This window comes from Podarcis pityusensis (assembly GCF_964106645.2).
Source record: "Podarcis pityusensis genome assembly, chromosome: 9".
Lineage (NCBI taxonomy): Eukaryota > Metazoa > Chordata > Lepidosauria > Squamata > Lacertidae > Podarcis > Podarcis pityusensis.
The window spans coordinates 74,205,601-74,222,277 of record NC_138034.1 but is presented as its reverse complement, the minus strand read 5'-3'; the positions used below and the strand labels follow the sequence as shown (position 1 = coordinate 74,222,277).

The 16,677-nt window shown below is 48.7% G+C and overlaps 1 protein-coding gene and 1 long non-coding RNA gene across 3 annotated transcripts; both read right to left on the bottom strand.

The window, feature by feature from the left end:
• Positions 1-253: 253 nt before the first annotated feature.
• Positions 254-9,027, bottom strand: LOC308485949 (uncharacterized protein). The gene is made up of 2 exons (XM_081022173.1): positions 8,874-9,027; positions 254-657 (listed from the first exon to the last, which is right to left on the bottom strand). Exon 2 carries the CDS (start codon positions 645-647, stop codon positions 285-287), a length of 363 nt encoding a protein of 120 aa, XP_080878299.1. The 5' UTR covers positions 648-657; positions 8,874-9,027; the 3' UTR covers positions 254-284.
• Positions 9,028-10,166: 1,139 nt separating this feature from the next.
• LOC308485438 lies at positions 10,167-14,716 on the bottom strand. 2 transcript variants are annotated; one of them, XR_013990491.1, is made up of 3 exons: positions 14,452-14,716; positions 14,253-14,344; positions 10,167-10,613 (listed from the first exon to the last, which is right to left on the bottom strand). It is a non-coding gene; the product is annotated as an uncharacterized lncRNA (long non-coding RNA). The 2 variants fall into 2 exon arrangements; XR_013990492.1 differs by lacking the exon at positions 14,253-14,344.
• Between the last annotated feature and the right edge of the window lie 1,961 nt (positions 14,717-16,677).

Genomic DNA, 16,677 nt, shown 5'->3' with positions numbered 1-16,677 from the left:
AGAGAGAGAGAGAGAGAGAGGAAGGAAGGAAGGAAGGAAGGAAGGAAGGAAGGAAGGAAGGAGGGAGGGAGGGAGGGAGGGAGAGTTCTTGTTGACTTGTTGCTCTTACCCACCCTGCCACTGAGGGAATAAGGCCCTTAACAGAGAAAATGTTGGCCACCTCTGGACTGGAGGGTCACACACGCACACACTCCAGACTTGCACCCCTCACCCCACTCCGCCTCAGGAAGAAAAACAGCCAAGCCAAGCCCAGTCCTCCTTGGTGCTTGTATTCCCCGAAGATCTCACAAAACCGGGTCATGGACGTGGAACTGCTGTGACAAGATCTCGCTCATCCACTGCAGGCAGAAAAGGAGCAGCATGGCGGAGAGCAGGAACTGCAGGATGAGGAGAGCTGACGGGATGAGGGTGCTGAAGAGGACCTGGACGGCCGCAAACAGCAGGGCGGTGCAGAGCAAGGCAACGTAGGCCGTGAAGGCGCAGAGGCCCAGGAACAAGATGATGCTCAGGACCATCTTGACGCCGTTGAGGAAGGACCCCAGGAACCCGCTGCACGCAGTGGGCGGCGCCACCACTTTGCAGCCAGGAGTCGGCTGCACCGGCGACAGCTCCGACGGCTGAGGTTGCGAGGGCTTCTGGCGAGCCATGGCGATCCCCCTGGGGAGGCACAAAATGTCAGTATTTGTACTGTATCGGTTAGAAGATGCATTCTGTAAATAATAAATTGTACATGGGGGGGGAGAGAGGAAAACCTCTGCAACAGCTGCAAAATCTTGTAACTTATGCGTTGCTGCGAAGGAGTTTTGGAAGCAAGAAAACCCTCTCTTGGGCTCAAGGGAGAGAATTGCGTTGCATTGGACTTGACATGCATAAATAAAACTGCTCGTTAATAGTTGGCACCCTGCAAGCAAAGAGTCTTGTGTGTGGAATCTACTTCATCACTAAGGCTTCGAGGGTGGAACCGCTGCATCACTCTGCGTGGCTCAGAAAAACAGCTAACACAAAACCCTCTTTTTTACGTGTTCACTGAGCTGTTTCAAAGATACCGAGAGAGGAGGCAGGCAACTGGGAATCTCCTCTCCCCAGATCTCCCTGACGAGACAACATCTGCTTTCTGAGCTGGGGCAGGTGGAGACTGGAAAGAGTGTCTTTCTGGTGGTGGCAATCCATCTATGGAAACAAAAGGTTTGTATCCAATTCAGCAGACCTTCCACAGGGATCATAAGAAGATGAGAACATAAGAGCATGTGGGAGCAGGCCTATCTAGTCCAGCGTCCTGTTCTCACAGTGGCCGACCAGATCCTAGCACGAGAGCCCTCTCCCCTCCTGTGGTTTCCAGAAACTGATGTCTGGAAGCATTTCTGCCTCCGATTGTGGAGACAGAGCATAGCCACCCTGGCTAGTAGCCAATTGATAGCCACCAATTTGTCAAATCCTCTTTTGAAACCACCCAACTTGGTGGCCATCACTGCCTCCAGTGGCAAGGAGTTCCATAGTTTAACTTTGTGCCTCATGAATAAGTCCTTTCTTTTATCTGTCCCAAATCTTCCAGCATTCAACTTCTTTTTTTATATATACATTTTTATTGATTTTTTAACATATCAGTTCCAACAGTCATACAACATATCTTCTCATCTTATACAATGTTTTAGACTTCCGTCAACACCTCTGATGGTTTTCCGTTCTTTATCACTTATTCTGCATTTCTTAATTTCTATATTGCATTTAATTGTCCTTAACTAATAATTCTTTCCATAGTCTTTCTTGTAATATTTCAGATTATCCACCTTACAAAACTTCTTGCAGTCCTACTAGCGTAATCTGTTCGTCGCAATTACTTTTCAAATAGTTCATATGTTTACTCCAGTCCTCTAAGAATCTCTGATCCCGCAGGTTTCGAATCCTCCCTGTTAATTTATCTAATTCTGCATAGTCCATCAACTTCATCCTCCATTCTTCTTTCGTCGGTAGTTCTTCACCTTCTTTGGGGGTGTCCACAAATCCTGTTGTTACAAGAGAGGGAGAAACTCTTCGCTATCCGTGTATAATTTTATAAATTTGTATCATGTCTCTTCTGACTCACCTTTTCTATAAACGAAAAAGTTCCCAAAGCTACAACCTTTCCTCATATAGCAGAGTTGCTCCATCCCCTCGATCAGTTTGGCTGCCCTTTTCTGAACCTTCTCCCAACTCTGCAATATCAGTTTTGAGGCGACGCAACCAGAATCCCAAATGCAACCGCACCAGAGATTTGCATAACAGCATTATATTGGCAGTTCTGTTTTCAATTCTGTTCCTGGATGGTCCTAATTGCTTGTTTTGGCCCCTTCTTTTAACAAGTTTAATCAATTTTATTGCATTTCTATTTCTTATGGAAGATTATTCTAGTGCTTTGGGGACTAAAAGCCCTTTTCGTCTCTGTCCCCGCGCCCTTGGCAATTTCGAAGGAGGGAGATCCTTTAAATCCGTGGCTCTCCAGATCTTGTTGGAAACACTTTAGCTCCCATGAGCCTCAGGTCACATGGCCAGTGGTCAAGGATGATGGGAAATGTGGTCCAACAAAACAGGAAGGGGCATAGTTTCCTTGCTTTACTTAGAATAAATTTTAAAATCTTCATGGTTGTGGGTTTGGGGGGGGTCAGTCTGGGTGATGTCCCGAGTCCCTCCCAGTTCTTGGGGTCTTGTGCCCTGAGAGGGTTGGAATCTGATGGAGGTTACTGCCCTCGTCAGTGACATTAGCTGGCCATAAAAGTGTCCTCATCAGCATCCCAAAATAATGAGTCAGTTTGCAAGGGCTTCAGCTAAGTGATGATGCCCCCTCCAAGGCTGATTGGTGGGTCTTTCTTCCACTCCATCACCTAGCTGCAAGGTAAGGTCAGTGCTTTCTTTGGGGGAACGCAGGGGTACACATACCCCTAAACATTTTGTGAATCTTTGTACTTTTGTCCATTTACTGTATTTATTTCCCCCGATTTGAACTATAAAATTGTGGTTTTCTTGAGTCAAGATGAGAGTACCCCTAAACGTTATTTTTAGGGGGGGAAACCACTGAGTAAAGTACTGTATTTTTCGCTCTATTAGACACACCGGACAACAAGACGCACCTAGTTTTTAGGGGAGGAAAACAAGAAATAAGAAAGCAACGCAAAGCATCCTGAGCTAAGAGGGAGTGCTCCTCCATCTTCACTCAGGAGGCTTTGCGGGGCTATCCCTGAAGCCAGGAGAGCAAGCGGGATCAGTGCGCCCTGCGGAGGCTCTGTGTGGCTATCCCTGACTTTTGCTCTTGGGGGAGGAAAGCTAGTAGGCTTGCTTTCGCTTAAGCCAGGAGGGCAAGAGGGATTGGTGCGCACTGATCCCGCTTGCTCTCCTGGCTTCAGGGATAGCCCCGCAAAGCCTCCTGAGTGAAGATGGAGGATGAAGGCTCCCGCTCCCCTGAGGAGGCTTTGTACGGCTAAGCCAGAAGCTAGAACAGCCAGAGGGATCGCAGCGCAGCAATCCCGCTGGCTGTCCTGGCTTCCTGTTTGGCCGCACGCAGCCTCCCCGGCCAGGAGAGGCTGCGCGTGGCTATGGCATAAGCCAAGACAGCCAGCGGAATCGATTCCGCTCGCTGTCCTGGCTTCTGGCTTAGCCGCGGGCAGCCTCTCCCGGGGAAAGGGAACCTTCATCCCCTGCCCGGGAGAGGCTGCTCACAGCTAAGGTTCCCCCAAGAGCCGCGCTCCCTTTAAAGAGCGTGCAGAGTGTGTGTGTGGCTGTTGGGGACTTTTCCCCAAGGAGGAGAAGGGCAGCCCTTTTCCCTCCTCGGGGAAAAGCCCCAAAGAGCTGCACACACGCTCCACACGGCTCTTTAAAGGGAGCGCTGAGCAGAGCCTCCCGCCTGCATTCGCTCCATAAGACGCACACAAATTTCCCCTTACTTTTTAGGAGGGGGAAAGTGTGTCTTATAGAGCGAAAAATACGGTAAATGCTATAAGGCATGGGTAGGCAAACTAAGGCCTGGGGGCTGGATCCAGCCCAATCACCTTCTCAATCCAGCCCGCAGACAGTCCGGGAATCAGCGTGTTTTTACATGAGTAGAATGTGTCCTTTTATTTAAAATACATCTCTGGGTTATTTGTGGCGCCTGCCTGGTGTTTTTACATGAGTAGAATGTGTGCTTTTATTTAAAATGCATCTCTGGGTTATTTGTGCGGCATAGGAATTCATTCATATATATTTTTTCAAAATATAACCTGGCCCCCCACAAGGTCTGAGGGTCAGTGGACCGGCCCCCTGCTGAAAAAGTTTGCTGACCCCTGGTATAAGGTAAATGACCCCTGGACGGTTAGGTCCAATCAAAGGTGACTATGGGGTGCGACACTCATCTCATTTTTCAGGTCAAGGGAGCCAGCATTTGTCCACAGACGGCTTTCCGGGTCATGTGGCCAGCATGATTAAACCACTTCTGGTGCAATGGAACACCGTGACGGAAACCAGAGCACACGGAAACGCCATTTACCTTTTTATCTACTTTCACTGGTGTGCTTTCAAACTGCTAGGTTGGCAGAAGCTGGGACAAAGCAATGGGAGCTCACCCCGTCGCACCGATTCGAATTGCCAACCTTCCGACTTTCGTACCTGCTAGGTAGGAGAACTTTGACCAGTGTGGTATGAGTGCTGATCTTCCATCTATGCATTGTTCTTGGCACCTGTCTGTCTCGGGAGACAAGGGAGCGTACCTTTGGGGGTAAAGTCAAATCATTGGAGAGTTACAGCCCCTGCTGTGGCTGTAGAAACTGATATGGGAGAGACATTTTGTTGTTGTTGTTGTTGTTGTTTTATTTATTATTAATGTTGCAATACATATATGAACTCTTCACATAGTGATACATATACCTGATACATATACCTGTACATTATATTCGTAAATTCACATTTTCACATTTCATTATGTACCAACATTTATCCATTTCTTATTTCTTGCCCTGTGTCTTCCCTCCACCCATACATGACTTCCTTGTTACTATTTTGTAACTTTATTATTGAGATTGTAATTTTGTATCTTAATAATTAAACATTCATTCTTATATATCTGTTTAGCTCAACTTAACTTTGTGAAATCAGTCTATACATATCAGTAAATTCATGTTGGAGCATCTTTTGGTCATGTGTTCTTCTACACATTTCCATTCCTGTTTGAGATTTTGATTAGATTGCGTTCTAATTGTTGCCGTCATTTTTGCTAATTCAATCATTTCAAAAAAATTATGTTGCCAATCTTTCAATGTTGGTACTTCTTCTGATTTCCAGTTTTTTGCAGTCAATAACCTTGCGGCGGCTGTTGCATATAAAAAGATTCTGGGAGAGACATGTTTTGTCGCAGCTGGGGCAGATGAAGGCATCCAATTGTGCTGCTGCAGATGTACTATGTCGTTTCTTTTCTCTGCACGCCTCCCAGAGGTCATGCCTCCTCTGGTCACCTGACTGGTCACTGCAGGGACTGCGGTTGTCTGCAAGGGATTCCCTCATGGCAAGGTTAACACTGCCAGCCTTCATGCCACCTTCGCAGACACCGTTGTAATGAAGAATTGGTCTGCCAACCAGCCTGGTGCCTGAAGAAAGCTCCCATAGAACACGTCCTTGTGGATATGTGTGAATAAAGCCATATATTCTAAAGACACCACAGTCTTCGTCATTCCAAGGAAACAGAACCCTGAATAAATGCCTGGAACCCATGGAGTCTCTCATCTCTTGGGTATTAGGGTGGCAGGAAACAGTCTCATTTAGTTGACATCTTCTAGCACTCCTAAGCCGGTGAATCTGGTTCTTTCTCTTGTCAGTTTTTTTTAATGTGCCCTGAAGACTTCTCTGCTCCAAGCTGCTTTTAATTAATGTTTTATTGCTCTGCGCTTAAAACTGCTGCTATTTTAAAGTCATGTTTTGATAACTGCTGGATTTAATATACGCAGTGTTGGCACTGTTTTAAGCTACTGCCGGGATATTATATTACCTGGGAATAAGGGTGTGTCTGGACTGGCGCTGTTCTGTAGGAGGGGTTCAAGGATGCAGGGGAAATTTAGGTTTACCCAATTAAAGTGGGTTAAAGCACCGGATCTTTTCCAGCTCATAGGACTCAGCTACATAAGTAAAGAAATAGCGTTTTAAATGCGTTATAACACTGTGACACCAGATGGCGCCGTGGAGTCCCGTCTTCCACCAACTTGATTTCCCATAATGAAGTTTACAACGCGTTTTCCTGAAACGGTTTTTTTAATGTCTCTAGATCCAGCCACAGTTCTGGAACCTAACCTTACCCAACCCACCCAAAAGCAGTCATATTTTCTATGGCTGCCAAGGGCTCCTAGTCATGATGGCTAGATACTATCTCTAGGGTTGGAGGAAATTGGTCTCTGAACACCAGCTGCTGGGGACCGCAGATGGGAGAAGATTTTGTAGAATTGTAGAAGAGTTGGAAGGGACCCTGAGGGTCATCTAGTCCAACCCCCTGCAATGCAAGGATCTCAACTAGATTGTGTGTGGCAGATGGCCAACCAAACTCTTCTTAAAAACCTCTAATGAAGGAGTCCACAACCTCCCAAGGGAGTCCATTCCATTGCTGGACAGCTCATACTGATTGATTTGGCGCACGCCCTACTTGTGGACTTCCTAGAGGCAGCTGGTTGACCATCATGGGAACAGGATGCTAAACTAGGCAGACCATAAGGGAAGTGACACCCATATGAAGAAAGGTTGCAGCATTTCAGACTTTTTAGTCTGTCAAAAAGGCAAATTCCATGCTACGGATCCTTAGGAAAAGAACTGAAAACAAAAACTGCCGGGATCATAATGTGCTGGGCCCGGGGGTAAACCCGAGCAATGCGGTCCAGGTCTGGTCCCAAATCCAAGGGTTCCGCGAAGAGTCAGTCCGACAGGGTCAAGGCAGAAAACCAGGGTGGGTCAGGCACAGGGTCTCAGGCAGGTTCTAACAAACAGCAATGTTGCTCCCGCAACCTGGGGTGGGGTCCGACAGCCTTTTATCTTTGTTGGGGTAATGGCTGGTCCTGATCCCCCGGTGACTCACCTCCCTGTCTCACCCGAAGGCGAGGACTCCTCCTGCGAGTACTCAGGTCTCTCCTCCTCTCAGACCTTAGTCTCTGCAGCTCAGGAGACACTGGTGGGTTACTAGACCCAGGGGCCGCCTCAGCCTCTCCTGACCCAACTGGTAGTGGAGCAGCTGTAAGTGATGGCCCAGCTGAAGGCAAGGAGGTAATCCCCACATCTGGAGCCAGGGCAGGCTCAGGCCCCTGACTTGGCCCAGCTGGTGTTTGTTGCAGGAGAACCTGTGCAGACTGGGGCTCTTCGGGATCAGGACCCAGACTTGGTTCAGATGATGCCTGGGGCAAAGGATCCAGTGCGGATTGAGACTCCTCTGGTTCAGAGTCTGAGCCTGAGTCCCAGGCCATCACACATAACGCCATTGTGCAAATCTACAGCATGACCACATTTGCAGTACTGTGCACAAGTTCTGGCTGTCTCACCTCAGAAAGGACATTGCAGAGTTGGAGAAGGTTCAGAAAAGAGTGACAAAAATGATCAAGGGGATGGAGAGACTCCCTGATGAAGAAAGGTTGCAACGTTTGGGACTTTTTAGAATAGAGAAAGGGGGATTTAAGAGGCAACGTGATAGAAGTTTATAAAATTCTGCGTGGCACGGAGGAAGCAGACTGAGAAAGGTTTTCCTCCCCCCTTCATGACACTAGAACTCACTGCCCGAGGCAGCAGTACTTCTGAGCACCAGTTGCCAGAAACTACAGGAGGGGAGAAGGCTCTTAGGCTCAAATCCTGCTTGCAAATTTCCCAGAAGAGGCACCCGGTTGGCCATTGTGAGAAGAGGCTGTTGGCCTGATCAAACAGCTGGACTCTTCTTATGTTCTCCCACTGAGACTTCATGACTACTCAAAGAGAAAGGAGGTGTTTGAAAGATGGAGAAACGTGTGAGAGTTTGGCACCTTCCTCCTATGCACCCATAATGCACTTTACGACACATCTAGACACACACATGTACATGCATGCTTTACAGGGAATCAGCAGGACTCCCCATGTGGATTTGCCCTGACTTGTTAATAACAGCAAGAACGACTAATTTTAGACACCGGGATCCCAAGTTAGGGTTTATCCACACTGCTCTTTACAGGCATAAAGGTAAAGGTAAAGGGAGGTCCAGTCGTGACCGACTCTGGGGTTGCGGCGCTCATCTCGTTTTATTGGCCGAGGGAGCCGGTGTACAGCTTCCGGGTCATGTGGCCAGCATGACTAAGCCACTTCTGGCGAACCTCAGCAGCGCACGGAAACGCCATTTACCTTCCTGCTGGAGTGGTACCTCTTTATCTACTTGCATTTTGAAGTGCTTTCGAACTGCTAGGTTGGCAGGAGCAGGGACCGAGCAACGGGAGCTCACCCCGTCGCGGGGATTCGAACAGCCGACCTTCCGATCGGCAAGTCCTAGGCTCTGTGGTTTAGACCACAGTGCCACCCATGCCCCCTTTACAGGCATAGTCTATGCTTTAAAGCCCTGTGTGCAAGTGCCCTTTATTTTTTTGCTCTGTAGCATTCTCCATGAAAGTCTGCTCTTTAAAGCTCAATCAGAGCAAATGGCAATCCAGAAAAAATTCAAACTGACATTTGCTCTGATTGAGCACTAAATACCAGTTGTTGGACACTAATGGAGGGTGCTCTTTCACTCGTGTGTTGCTTGCAGGCTTCCCATTGGGGCATCTGGTGAGAACACGATGCTGGGATGAATGGACCTTGCCCCTTCATAATACCGGGGGTAAAAATGAGCAATGGGATCCATGGTATGATCTTCAGGCTCCCATGGCAGGAATGCCCCAACTTACCTCCCTTCTAGGCTGAGCTCAGCATCAGATGTTACCCCCAGGCCCGTCCTCGTGTCTGAATTATTGACCCATTCATTGGGCAGAGATGTCTCCCACACCACATCCCGGCCTAATGGGAGTGGCTGTCCTGGGGAGGGCACTCTGTTTCTTGACTGCTGATGTCACAAACCCAGCTGGCTGGGTAATGGCAGCCCTGCAAGCCCTCAACTTTTGGCTGGGGACTGGTGGCCACCCTGGAAAAGACTGGACCCCACTCTCTCATTCAGATTTTTCCTCCGTTGACCAGGTTCTGAGCTTCCCAGAGTTTCAGATGGGGGACGTCTCCAGCCCCACCTGAAGATGCCAAATATTGAACCTAATGCCCTACGACCCTCCTCCAGAAAAGTACAATGGAAAAAGAAGTAGAGGTCAACCTTCATAAAGTCATCATGGGGTGACTACTGGAATAGAATCTCCCACAGAGGTCTTCCATCATACAGCCAACTAGACCCTAATGTGGCTAGCCTAGCGGTCCAGATGGGAACTGGGAACTGTCTCCATGGGTATGTCTCTCTTGTGGTCCATGGGGTGGTGGCAGTGGTTAGGATCTCATTCAGCTCTGGCCAGAAAACTCAGCCAAGATTCTGAGTGGGAAGGGTTTTTGGGGGGGGCGGGGAGCCACCCCAAAAAACCCAATACTAATCTGCTCCTGAATCATCATGACTAATTTTAGTAATGGGAATTAAAAAATAAATAAATACCAACCCCTTGGGCAAAGGGGTGCAACGCTAAACCAACAAAGGACCAGAGAAAGCTGTCTTCAGGGCTCATTCAGATGTGCTTTTTTGCTGTGTTTCTAGGCACAGATCATAGAATTGTAGATTTGGGAGGGGCCATGAGGGTCATCTATACCAACCCCCTGCAATGCAGAATTTTTTTGCCCAACATAGGTCTCAAATCCAGGACCCTGAAATGAAGGAGTCTTGGGCTCTGTGCTTTAAAGCTCCCTGTCCAAGCACTTCTTCTTTTTTCTTTTTTGCCCCAGAGCATGAAGACCTGCTCTTTACTGCTAAATCGGAACAAACGGCAATCCATGGGAAACCCAAGTGATTGATTAGTTCCAATTCAACATTATAGAGCAGGTTTTCCTGGCAAAATCCCTTTTCACCCTGAGCTGTTTGGCGTTTTAGCAGCCCCAGCTTTTGTCTCTGCTAAATATCTTCCACCCACCCACAGTGGAGATGCGAATTGCTAGGGTCTTCCTAGCTGTCAAAGGAGTTAAAACCCAAGACTTAACGCTAGAAGAACACCATGCAGGGGGAGGCATGTTTATTGCAGTGTTTAGGGGCAAATAGAAAGCTCCCACATTGTCTTGTTTTGCAACAGGGCTGTTTCCAAGCCCTGCTGATTTCACGACCCTAAGGAAAAGCCCACGTTCTTGGTCTCCTCGAGCACCTTTTCCTGCACCCACGAGGAGATCGTAGAGAGCAGCAAGGCAAGGGCACCAGACATGAATAAGTAGACGATGTGGCGCCCTAGGTCGGAGGTGATGCGCAGCACATCAAGGAGCGGGGCAGCCAAGGGGCCAAGGAACCGGGTGGAGGCAATTAGCTCAGAATGGAACCGGTCGGTCATCAAGAAGTAGTAAGTGGTTGAGAGCACTATCACAAAGGTGGCCACGCACATGGCTGGGGTCTTCCGCTAGGCTCTTCCTCTGCTAGGCAGCACCATGGTCCACAGGGCTGGGGGGGCATGCATTCCCTGGAAATGAATGGGGAAGAGGAACCATGGGTGAACTGGATGGAGGCAGCTTTCCCTAGCCTGGTATCCTCTGGATCAGCGGTTCTCAACCTCTGGGTCTCCAGATGTTGTTGGACTACAACTCCCATCACCCCTAGCTAGCAAGGCCAGAGCTCAGGGATGATGGGAGTTGTAGTCCAACAACATCTGGGGACCCACAGGTTGAGAACCGCTGCTCTGGATTGTTTTGGACTACAACTCCCATCAACCCCTGCCAGCTGGCCATGCTTTGGACTACAGCACCCATCAGCCCCACACCGGCACAGCCATGTGCTGGACTACAACTCCCATGAGACCTGGCCAGCACAGCCATATAGAACCACAGAATACAATTGGCCCAAGGGCCATCTAGTCCAACTCCTGCAACACAGGAATGTTTTAGACTACAACTTCCATGAGTCCTGGCTAGCACAGCCATGTTTTAAACTACAACTCTCATAAGCCCCCTGCCAGCATAGCTTTTCTCAGGCTGAAAGCCTCAGGCTGATTGATTTAGTCAATCAAAGTGTGCATCCATAGTTTGTTTTTTTTGGGGGGGGGGGTTGCTTTTAATTTTTTATTGAATTTACTTGATAAGATAATATACAGTCATACCTCGGGTTGAAGTAGCTTTGGCAAGAATATTTTTGGGTTGCGCTCCGCGACGACCCGGAAGTAACGGACATGTTACTTCTGGGTTTCGCTGCTCGCGCATGCACAGACGCTCAAAATGACATCATGTGCATGCGTGGAAGCGGCTAAACATGACCCGCCACACACGCAGACGTGCAGTCGCATTGTTACATTTGCTTCAGGATTCGAACAGGGCTCCGGAACGGATCCCGTTCGCATCCAGAGGTACCACTATAATTATATATGGTCTTTTGGGGGGGATTACAAAACAGTGTCAATTCAAAATACAATTCACCATACACTCCTACTGTTATGTACTGAGTTGAATAGGATCCAAACTGCAGCAGTCTGATTGGTCCTAGAACAATAGGATCCAAAATGCAGCAGTCTGATTGGTCCTAGAACAATAGGATTCAGAATGCAGCAGTCTGATTGGTCCTAGAACAATGCAGCAGTATGATTGGTTGGCAGGAACCACCCAATCATGCTCCAGATAGAAGTGAATCCACAACCTGATTGGCTTACAGTAGAATTCCGGAATTAGCCAATCATGTGCAGCCCATTGTATAAATAATGTATATAAAGCAGATACTTTGAGGGGACATTCACTCATTCCTCCTCACCACTATGAGCTGAATAAAGAGCATGAAATCACTTTGCGACTCTGAGTATATTTCACCTACATATATACACATGAGACTTCCCACCCCCAATGCTTTTACCTTTTCTACTTTCCTGTTGTACAAAACTTAACATTATACTAATTATACTATCTTAAAGTTCCTTACTAAATTTTAGAACCTTTTCATTCATGTAAACAGAAATCATTCATGTGCTGTCAAAGAAGCCACACAACTGTTACCGTATTTTCCACTCTACGCACCGGACCATAGGATGCACCGGACCATAGGAGGGGGAGAACAGGAAAAAAAATTATCCCCTCTCTGCTCAGCGCCCCTTCAGCGAAGCAGCAGGAGAAATGGAGCCCCTTCCATTTCTCCTCCCGCTTTGCTGAAGGGGCACTGCGCACCTCTCCCTCTCTGCTGAAGCCGGGAGAGTCTTGCTCTCCCGGCTTCAGCAAAAGGAACCCGAAGCCTTCGGAGCGCAGTGCAAGTTCCCAGTGCACTCCAAAGGCTTCAGGCGGCTATCCCTGAAGCCTGGAGAACCCCTCTCACACTCCAGGCTTCAGCGAAAGCAACGCAAAGCCTCCGGAGCACAGAGGGAGCGCTCCCTCTGCACTTCGGAGGCTTTGTGTTGCTATCGCTGAAGCCAAGGAGCCTGCATTTGCTCCATAGGACGCACACACATTTCCCCTTAATTTTTGGAGGGGGGAAAGTGCGTCCTATAGTGTGAAAAATATGGTATATTTTTTTTAAAGTAGTTCTTGAACATGTCCCATTTTTGAATAAATTTTTGGTTAACATTACCTCTCAGCCTGTTTGTCATTTGAGCCAATTCAGCAAATTCTACCAATTTGTTCAGCCATTCTGTTTTTGAAGGAACCCCCTCACCCTTCCAGTTTTGTTGTACCCCTAGTTTGGACTTGGAGGTCCAACCTGCAATTGCACAAGATTTTCAAAAGAATGAATGGCAGGCATAGCATAGGGAGGGAAAGAGATGGTTTTCAATAGGACTACGTCTTGGGATGGGGTGGTTTTCATCAAAGTTGTAGTAGAAAGAAATGCATAAGATTCTCTCCTCTCTCACCCACCAGTCCTGCTGAAAATCACCCCTCCCCACATTGGCATGTTAGTCGACATGATTGCAGATGGAAATCCCAGGAGAAGAATAGCCAGGTGTGGTGTGTGACAGCTGAGCTGGTTGGAAGCTGGATACACAGAGACCTCCTTGCTCTGTGCTGGATCCACAGCTGTGACTAATGGAGAAGCAAGATCTGTGTTTAATAATAATAATAATAATAATAATAATAATAATAATAATTTATTTATACCCTGCCCATCTGGTTGGGTTTCCCCAGCCACTCTGGGCGGCTTCCAACGGAATATTAAAAAGCAATACAGCATCAGACATTAAAAACTTCCCTAAACAGGGCTGCCTTCAGATGTCATCTAAAAGCCTGGTAGTTGTTGTTCTCTTTGACATCTGGTGAGAGGGCGGGTGCCACCACCGAGAAGGCTCTCCCACCAGATGTGCTCAGAAACGTACTGGGAGCCAATGTAGGTCTTTCAAGACCGGTGTTATGTGGTCTTGGCGGCCGCTCCCAGTCACCAGTCTAGCTGCCGCATTCTGGATTAGTTGTAGTTTCTGGGTCACCTTCAAAGGTAGCCCCACACAGAGCGCATTGCAGTAGTCCAAGCGGAAGATAACCAGAGCATGCACCACTCTGGCGAGGCAGTCCGCAGGCAGATAGGATCTCAGCCTGCGTACCAGATGGAGCTGGTAAACAGCTGCCCTGGACACAGAATTGACCTGCGCCTCCATGGACAGCTGTGAGTCCAAAATGGCTCCCAGGCTGCGCACCTGGTCCTTCAGGGGCACAGTTGCCCCATTCAGGACCAGAGAGTCCTCCACACCTGCCCACCTCCTGTTCCCCAAAAACAGTACTTGTCAGGATTCAACCTCAATCTGTTAGCCGCCATCCATCCTCCAACCGCCTCCAGGCACTCACATAGGACCTTCACCGCCTTCACTGGTTCTGATTTGAAAGAGAGGTAGAGCTGGGTATCATCCACATATTGATGGACACCCAGCCCAAAGCCCCTGATGATCTCTCCCAGCGGCAGCATGTAGATATTAAAAATCATGGGGGAGAGGATGGAACCCTGAGGCACCCCATAAGTGAGAGCCCAGGGGTCTGAACACTCATCCCCCACCACCACTTTCTGAACACGGCCCAGGAGGAAGGAACGGAACCACTGTATGACAGTGCCTCCAGCTCCCAGCCCCTCTAGACAGTCCAGAAGGATGTTATGGTCAGTGGTATCAAACACCGTTGAGAGATCCAGCAGAGTAGGAAACAGCTCTCACCTTTGTCCCTAGCCCGCCGGAGATCATCGACCAGCGCGACCAAGGCAGTTTCAGTCCCATGTTAGAGCCTCTCCATCTTACGCCCAGGTTGTCTGTACATGAAAATAAAACCATGTATCCTAAATCTACCGTCTCCGCTGACCTTCATTCCAAGGAAACAGAACCCTGAGTAACTGCTGGAACCCCGGAAGTTGCTCACCTTTCAAAGATTAGGTAGGCATGCAACAATCCACATCCTTGGGTGGAAGCCGCAGTGTGCTACCTGGCAGCTCTGCTGACTTTCCCGGTGCCAGATTCCCACCCAGAAGGCTGTCCTCTGACCTCCAGGCTCCAAACCTCTTAGCCTGCAGTCTGCAGCTAACCTGTGGCCCGGAGAGAGCTCCAGGAGTCCAGCGGCTGCAGCATCTTGGTCAAGGCACCATTGCTTGGCGGGAGACCCTGGACCGCACCTGCCCCGGGAGCTCCCATTGTGAAGCATAGGACAAAGCCGCCACCCACCTGTGAGGTCATCAAACAGGCAACCAATTGGAAGCTAAGAGTCACTCTAAGCAGAGAGCCTGGGTCCTGCAGGTGCCTCTGGGAAGCTCAGAACATGAGCGCAAATGCTTCTGTGCTGCTAGCAGCAGGTGCAACAGGAACAGACCTTAGTGGCACATACACAGCAGAAGGAGTACATTCGGTCTTGAGAACACGAAAAGAGCCTGCAGGATCAGGCCAGTGGCCCATCTAGTCCATCCAGTTCTCACAATGGACAATTCTTTTTTTTAAAAAAATGCTTTTTATTTGTGTTTCATTTAATACAAACAAACAAAATACAGTAAAATTCAACAATCGTTTACCCACATTCTTTCCCCACACTCTGCTGAGCATTGACTTCCTTCCCTCCCTTCAACAGGTTTTCTTATGTCAGTTACTTTTCCACCGTTTCTTATTGTATCCAGTCCTATCTACATCGTAAGATTTATTTCAGTCCTGCCAGAGTCTTCAAATTTCTACAGTTATTATTTATGTACTCCATAAATTTACTCCGGTCTTTTTGGAATTTTGCTTCCTCCTGATTTCGGATTCTACATGGCAGTTTTGCTAGTTCCGCATAATCAACCATCTTCGTCTGCCACTCCTCTATTGTTGGTAACTCTGGTACTTTCCATTTTTGAGCTAACAAAGTTCCTCACAGTGGACAATTCAATGCTTCTTCATGGAGGAGAGAGCTATTGATGGCTACCTACAAATGCAACCCAAAAGAACCCACAAGCAAACAAAGAGCAGGCAATATCCCCACCCCCAAAAAGGTGACTAGTGCTATAGTTCTAGAAAAAGAGGTGCCAGAACTCACCAGCAACACCTCTCTTGTTCTCTTATAATGGCAGTGGCGCCCACCTGAGAGGTGCCAGAACTGAGTTCTGGCTGAGAAGAAGCCCTGCCCTCAGTCAATAAAACAAACCAAAGAACACCATTTTTTAAAATTAGAAGCAGGCCTTGCAGGTGCCTGAGGGCACTGTGTTGCTCATAGGCACCACATTAGGGGTCAGGTACTGGGATGCGGGTGAAGCTGTGGGTTAAACCACAGAGCCTAGGACTTCCAATCAGAAGGTTGGTGGTTCAAATCCTCGCAACGGGGTGAGCTCCCGTTGCTCGGTCCCTGCTCCTGCCCACCTAGCAGTTCGAAAGCACGGCAAAGTGCAAGTACATAAATAGGTACCATTCTGGCGGGAAGATAAATGGCATTTCTGTGCACTGCTCTGGTTCACCAGAAGCGGCTTAGTCATGCTGGCCACATGACCCGGAAGCTGTACGCTGGCTCCCTCAGCCATTAAAGCGAGATGAGCACTGCAACCCCAGAGTCGGTCATGACTGGACCTAATGGTCAGGGGTCCCTTTACCTTTATCTTACTGGGCAAGATGAACAGAGGAATATAGAAACTGTCATGGACTGGCTGAATGCAGAGGAGCAGTGGGAGGCACTAGCTGAGGAACCCCCAAGGGAAGAAGGCTCAGAACCTGGAGGTTGGTGGTGGGACGATGAGAGGTCAGAGGGAGAAGATTGGGGTGAGGAGGCATCGGAAGCTGAGGAGGCAACAGGGCTTAGTGAGCTGGGAGAGTCTGTGGCAGAGAGAAGACCAGACTCAGTGGCAGAAGCTGAAGCAGGAGAGGAGGGAGACCAAGAGGCAGAGATAGGGCAGAGTCATGGGTGTCTCCCCCTCCTGCCGAGACAAGCTCCACTCTCCACTTGTCCCCAGGACCAGAAGAGGGCTGAAACAGGAAGAGCAGGAGCAGGCTGCACACAGGCGCAGTCTCTGAATGCTTGGGGAAAGCTCTGGAGAAGAGGAGACCTAGGCAGCTGTTGGCAGGCGAGGACTTTCAGGTTCGTGGGACAAGACCTGCTGGGGATGAACGGCTGCGCTCATTAGGCCTGACACTCAAC

Coding starts and splice junctions, on each gene's coding strand:
- LOC308485949 (XM_081022173.1), bottom strand. CDS start 647: ATGGCTCGCCAGAAGCCCTCGCAACCTCAGCCGTCGGAGCTGTCGCCG.